General features: G+C 24.3%; 1 protein-coding gene across 1 annotated transcript; it reads left to right on the top strand.

Moving 5' to 3' along the window:
* Positions 1 to 957: 957 nt before the first annotated feature.
* On the top strand, positions 958 to 5,051 carry LOC119612250 (mannosyl-oligosaccharide alpha-1,2-mannosidase IA; the record flags this gene model as incomplete). The annotated part of the gene is made up of 5 exons (XM_037968010.1): positions 958 to 1,570; positions 1,638 to 1,862; positions 1,922 to 2,060; positions 3,304 to 3,565; positions 3,632 to 5,051. Coding segments are annotated over 5 exons (1,389 nt in total), but the record flags the coding sequence as incomplete, so codon positions are not given.
* Between the last annotated feature and the right edge of the window lie 2,268 nt (positions 5,052 to 7,319).

Below are 7,319 nucleotides of genomic sequence, written 5' to 3'. Positions count from 1 at the left end.
ATTTCCCTTTTTGTAGAAAAGTTTCAGGGAAAATCTCTTTGTATAGAAAAGTTCCGGGAAATTTGTCTTTTTGTAGAAAATTTTCGGGAATCTTCTCTTTTTATAAAAAATTTCTCTTTTTTATAGAAACTTTTTGAAAATTTCTCTTTTTATACAAAATTTTCGGGAAATTTCCCTTTTAGTAGAAAAGTTTCGGGAAGTTTCTCTTTTTATAGAAAAGTTTCGGGAAATTTCTCTTTTTGTCAAAAAGTTTCGGAAAATTTATCTTTTTATAGAAAAATTTCGGAAAATTTCTCTTTTTTTATTGAAAAGTTGCTGGAAATTTCTCTGTTTTATAGTTAAGCTTCGGGAATTTTCTCTTCTTTATAGAAAATTTTCAAAAATTTCTCTTTTTTGTAGAAAATTTTTATGGAATTTTTCTTTTTGTAGAAAAGTTTCGAAAAATTTCTTTTTTTTTTTTTTTTTGTAGAAAAGTTTTGGGAAATTTCTCTTTTTTTACAATAGTTTCGGAAAATTTCTCTTTATCCGAAAATTTTTCTTTTTTATAGAAAATTTTCGTAAAATTTATCTTTTTATAGAAAAATTTCGGGAAATTTCACTTCTTGTAGAATAGTTTCGGGAAAATTTTCTTTTTATTGAAAATTATCGACAATGTTATAGAAAGTGTTCGAAATTCACTCTTTTTTCGAGAAAAATTTCGAACATTTCTCTTTTTATAGAAAATTTTTGAATTCTCTCCTTTATGAAAGAAAATTTTCGCAAATATCTCTTTTTATAGAATATTTTTGCAAAATTTCTCTTTTTATAGAAAATTATCGAAAATTTAAAATTTCTCTTTTTATAAAAAAATTTTCAAAATTCGCTTTTTTAAAGAAATGTTTCAAATTCATAGTTTTTTTAGTTCTTATATTTTCCTAAATCTAAACTAATCTAAATTTCCCTTTCTCCCATTTCCAGATGATGCAACATGCCTGGCAAAATTACAAACTCTATGCCTGGGGCAAAAACGAACTGAGACCGCTGTCACAACGAGCCCATAGTAGTAGTATTTTCGGCTCCATGGATCTAGGAGCCACAATAATTGATGGCCTTGACACTCTCTACCTAATGGGTTTGGAGAAAGAATACAAAGAAGGCAGAGATTGGATTGAACGTAAATTCACCTTAGACAATGTTAGTGCCGATTTATCGGTATTTGAAACGAATATACGTTTCATTGGTGGTCTCCTAACAATGTATGCCTTTACGGGTGATAATCTTTATAAGGAGAGAGCCCAACATGTAGCAGATAAACTATTACCTGCCTTCCAGACACCAACTGGTATACCATATGGTTTGGTAAATCCTAAAACTGGTTTGAGTAAAAATTACGGTTGGGCTTCCGGTGCAAGTTCTATACTTTCTGAATTTGGTACTCTACATTTAGAATTTAGTTATTTAAGTGATATTACCGGTAATCCTTTATACAAGGAGAGAGTACAAACCATTAGACAAATATTGAAAGAGATCGAAAAACCCAAAGGTTTATATCCCAATTTTCTGAATCCTAAAACTGGTAAATGGGGTCAATGTAAGTTGTTAAATGATATATATATATATATTTTTTTAACTTAAATAATCTATAATTTCTCATTTAGTACACATGTCATTGGGTGCTTTGGGAGATAGTTTCTATGAATATTTGCTTAAAGCCTGGCTTCAGTCCGGTCAAACCGATGAAGAAGCCCGACAAATGTTTGATGAAGCCATGGTTGCCATTATTGATAAAATGGTACGCACTAGTCCTAATGGTTTGACTTATGTTTCCGATTTGAAATTCGATCGTTTGGAACATAAAATGGATCATTTAGCTTGTTTTTCAGGTGAGTAATTGAAATATGGGGTTTAGTTTTAAAAATTTAGCTTCTTGTTTGTGTTACAGGTGGTCTCTTTGCTTTGGGCGCTAACACCAGACAAAATGAACACACTGAAAAGTTTATGAATATTGGCAAGGGCATCACGAATACTTGCCACGAAAGTTATATACGATCAACTACACGTTTAGGACCAGAAGCATTCCGGTAAGTTGATAATGTACTAGAAAAGAAATCTCTTTTTATTCAAATTTTTTGGACAATTTCGGAAAATTTTCTCTTTTTATAGAAAATTTTCTCTTTTTATAGAAAATTTCTCTTTTTATAGAAAATTTTCTCTTTTTATAGAAAATTTCTCTTTTTATAGAAAATTTTGCGGAAAATTTCTCTTTTTAAAGAAAATTTTGCGAAAATTTCTCTATTTATAGAAAATTTTGCGTAAAATTTCTCTTTTTATAGAAAATTTAGCGGAAAATTTCTCTTTTTATAGAGAATTTTCGGAAATTTTCTCTTTTTATAGAGATTTTTCGGAAAATTTCTCTTTTTATAGAAAATTTTCGGAAAATTTCTCTTTTTATAGAGAATTTTCGGAAAATTTCTCTTTTTATAGAGAATTTTCAGAAAATTTCTCTTTTTATAGAGAATTTTCGCAAATTTCTCTTTTTATAGAGAGTTTTCGCAAATTTCTCTTTTTATAGAGAGTTTTCGCAAATTTCCCTTTATAGAGAATTTTCGCAAGTTTCTCTTTATAGAGAATTTTTGCAAATTAAATTATATAAAGAATTTTTACAAATTTCTCTTCTATAAAGAATTTTAGCAAATTTCTCTTTTATAGAGAATTTTCTCAAATTTCTCTTTTATAGAGAATTTTCGCAAATTTCTCTTTTATAGAGAATTTTAGGGAAAGTTATTGTTTTATAAAAAATTTTCGGATAAATATTCTGTTTATAAAAATGTTTCTCTTCTCTTTTGTCTCAAAATATCTCAAAATTTCTCTCAATTTCTTGTCAAAATTTCTCTTTTTATAAAACATTTTCGCAAGGGAAATTTTGCAAAATCGAACATTTTCTCAAAATTTCTCTTAATATCTTCTAAAAATTTGCGAAATATATTCTCTTTTATAGAAATTTTCGAACTTTATTTTTTTAAATTCAAACTTATTCTCTCTATTAAAAAAGTGAGAAGTTCTCTCTCTCTCTTTTCGCCTTGTCTCATTTATAAGTTCTCTTTAAAAGAGGAACATTTCTCTTTCTATAAAAAATTTTCAGAAATTTTTTTTGTAGAACATTTTCGGAAAATCTCTCTTTTTATAGAAAATTCTCGGAAATTCCCTCATTTTACCGAAAATTTTCAGAAACTCTTTTTATAGAAAATTTTTGGAAAATTCTCAGGAAATCTCTTTAATAGTTTAAAATTCCATTTTAATTTGATCTCTTCTTTCTTCCTATAGCTTTAGTGAAGCCGCCGAGGCTCGTGCCTTGAAATCGAATGAAAAATACTACATATTAAGACCCGAAACTGTGGAAAGTTACTTTGTGCTCTGGCGTTTGACACACGATCAAAAGTATCGTGAATGGGGCTGGGATGCTGTACAAGCATTAGAGCAACATTGTCGCACACCTCACGGTTATTCGGGCATTAAGAATGTCTATCAAGAAGTACCACAAAAAGATGATGTACAACAAAGTTTCTTTTTAGCTGAAACCCTTAAGGTAAGTGGAATTTGGATTTTTCTTTAGATATTTTCTGATATTAAAAATAAAATCGAAACTCTTTAGTATTTGTATCTGTTATTCTCTGATGATTCACTGATACCCTTGGATGAATGGGTATTTAATACTGAGGCTCATCCTTTGCCCATTAAAGGGGCAAATATTTACTATCGCCAGGCGACGTCAACATCAGCAGCAGCTACTAATGCCTCCTAAAATTAAAAGGCTAAATTGTTGTACGCATTAAATCTAACTCAGCTGCTAGTTTTATATATTTTAAGTTTTTCCATTATCGGGCACTAAGTGTGCTCTAATCTCAACAACATAAAACAAATTTTGCTTTTGAAATTTTGACTATTGAATACATGGTATAAGGACATGTATCAACATTTTCTTTTCCTTTTTTTCATTTATTTCTTTTTCGTTTGACCTTTTCCCCTCTTTAGCAAATTTGGTTTTCCCCTTTTTGAGTTTTTGTCACTAAACCAAAAATTATTTTTAATTTTCTTAAAAAAAACAACTTTTTTAAGTTTGCTTTGAATCTTTTATATGTCTCTCTCTCTCTTGCTTACTCTCCAGTTAGACAACATTTCAAATATAAAATATATATTTTTTTATTTTTCTCTTTTTCATTTAAAAAATAATGATAATTCGCACATTTGTAGCAACAAGTACTAAATATTTTAATTAATCTAATCACCTCTGTAGAACTGTGTTAAAGAAAACAAAAACAAAAAAAAGAATATTTCTATTGTGAGCAATTCTTCACTAGCACTTATGTAGTTTTTTTTTAATAATTTTCTTTTAATTAATTTTTTTGTAGCATAATTTTTTTTATATAGTTTATTATTATTTAGGTTTTGTTTTAATTTACCTTTTTTGTTCGTAATTTATTGTATATTTTTAGAACAAAAAATATATATAAATATTGTAATTATTTTACGTAAATAATTTTCTTTCCTAAATATTTTTGTAACTAAGGCAAACTAATATTTAATGTTTAATCCATTTTTATTACGTTAAAGTTGTACAAAACTTAATAATGATGTTTAATTAATGAAATATAATATTTGTATATAGATGCGTCCATATCTATATAGTGATTTCCTGCAGAAAAAAAAAACTTTTATTTAGAAAACCATTTTTGAAAAGTAATTTTCAATTTCTTTAGCTCGTTAGCTAAACATATTTTTAATAAGAATTTTCTTTATATAATGTTTTACAACTCTGCCTTTTTCTATATAAAATGTGTATTTAGTTTCTTGCTTATAGCTCTGTTTTCATATTTGTAATCTTTTCTTTTTGAGTACAAATTGAAATATTCCAAAATGTTTCGAGTATGTTAAGGTTTTTTTCAATAAATGATTTTGGTTTTAACAACTTTAATAACAATTTTCAAGAAATCTCTCTTTTTAAACAGATTTTTCGAAAAATTCTTTTTTAATTATATAGTAATTTCGAAAAATTCTTCCTTTGAAATTCTCTCTTAAAAAAAAAATAAAAAAAATCACTTTTTATAATTATAATTTATTTATTTTTTATTTAAAAAATTTTAAAGAAAATTTTCAAAACATTTTCAAAATTATTTTTTTTTATAGAAAATTTACGAAAATTTCTCTTTTTACAAATTTTTTTTCAATATTTTTTTTTTAAAGGAATTTATGTAAAACTGTCCTTTTAAAAATTTTGAAAAACTTTCTCTTTTTAAAGAAATTTCTTGAAATTCTCTCTTTTTAAAGAAAATTTTCAAAATTCTCAATTTTTTACAAAACATTGCTTTTCTGTTCTTTTAAAGATAATATGCCAAAACCTCTCTTTTAAAAAAAAACTTTTCGAAGTTCTCTCTTTTTAAAGAAAATTTTCAAAAAATTTCTTTTTATAGCAATTTTTTCATAAATTTATATTTTTATAAAAAATTTTCAAAAAATTTCTCTTTTTATTCAAAATATTCATTATAAAAATTTTTCAAAATGTTCTTTAACATTTTTTCAGATTCTGTCTTAAAGAACATTTTAAATTTTTCGAAATTTTGTTTTTTAAGGAAAACTTTTGAAATTCTCTCTTTTTATAGAAAATTTCCGAAAAAATGCTTTTTCGAAAACTTTACTTTTGAAAAGAAAATTTTCGGAAAATGTCTATTTTTATAGAAAATTTTCCTAAAATTTCTGCTTTTATAGAAAACTTTCGGAAAATTTCCTATTTTTATAGATAATATAGAAAAAATTTCTCTTTTTATAGAAAATTTATGGAAATTTTCCCTTCTTATAGAAAATTTTCCCAAGATTTCTCTTTTTATAGAAAATTTTCTGAAATTTTCCCCTTTTTTATAGAAAATTTCTCTTTTTTTATAAAAAATTTCTCTTTTTATAGAAAATTTTCGGAAAATTTCTCTTTTTATAAAAAATTTCTCTTTTTATAGAAAGTTTTCAGAAACCTTCTCTTTTAATAGAAAATTTTGGGAAAATTTCTCTTTTAATAGAAAATTTTAAAAAAATTTTCTCTTTTAATAGAAAATTTTCGAAAAATTTCTCTTTTAATAGAAAGTTTTCAGAATATTTCTCTTTTAATAGAAAGTTTTCGGAAAATTTATCTTTTAATAGAAAGTTTTCAGAAAATTTCTCTTTTTATAGAAAATTTTCGGAAAATTTCTCATTTTAAATAAAATTTTCGGAAAATTTCTCTTTTTATAGAAAATTTTCGAAAAATTTCTCTTTCTATAGAAAATTTTCGGAAAATTTCTCTTTTAATAGAATGTTTTAGGGAAATTTCTCTTTTAATAGAAAGTTTTCGGAAAATTTCTCTTTTAAAAATATTTCCTTTTTATTTTATACTTTTAATATTCGCATTTAAAAGAAACAGAGCCATAATCTTCTATAGAATAATAATTTGAAATATTTCATAACATTTTGATATTGAAAAGTTTTTTATTAGCAACTTGAAGTAAAATTCTTCTAGGCCAAAAAAATCTATAACTAGATCAAATGCTATAATACATTTATACTGGGATACTAAAACATTTTCTACTACATTTTTTTTAAATCCCATAAAAATTTTAAAGTAGAATTTTTAAATTTTATAATTTTTTGCCTTTAAAAAACTTGTACTTATTTATTAGAAATTTATGTTTGTTTGTTTAATTACTAAATTTTTGTTTATTTCGTAAAAAAGTAAAACTACTACAATTTTTTTTAATTTTTGGAAAAAAGCACAATTCTATTTAACTAAATGTTGTTCATATTAAAAAAAAATTATTAAAAATTAAACAAAAACACACACTTATACATCTTAGAATTTACTTTATTTTAAAGCCTTATACAAACATTCAAAAAAATAATAAAAAATTTGAAAAAATAATAATTTAAAAAATCCAAAACAAATATATAATGAAAAGTTAAATAAGTTTAAAACAAAAAAGGTATAGAAAAGAAAATTTTTAAAGCGTTATTTAAAACAAGAAAAAGGTTTTCTTCAACGCCAAATATTAGAGTAAATAATAATGTATAACAAAACTTATATAATTATTTGTATTAAAAAAAGTAAAAAAAAGAGAAAAGCTTTATACTAAAAATGTAAAGTATAGTATAGACATTATATATAAAACACTTATAAATATTACAATATTTTATAAATAATTAATAAAAAAAATTAAATTGTTTTAAAATAAGTGTCCCCTAAAATGAAATAATATAACGAACGAAAGAGACATTAAAAAGAAAAAATGCAAAATAAACATTTGTCTGCAGGCATGGAAAAT

Source organism: Lucilia sericata, unplaced genomic scaffold, assembly GCF_015586225.1.
Source record: "Lucilia sericata isolate MDLA Ls3-8-SP2 unplaced genomic scaffold, ASM1558622v1 Contig001638F_arrow, whole genome shotgun sequence".
NCBI lineage: Eukaryota > Metazoa > Arthropoda > Insecta > Diptera > Calliphoridae > Lucilia > Lucilia sericata.
The sequence above is the reverse complement of the archived record's forward strand: the minus strand, read 5'-3'. Positions and strand labels throughout refer to the sequence as shown.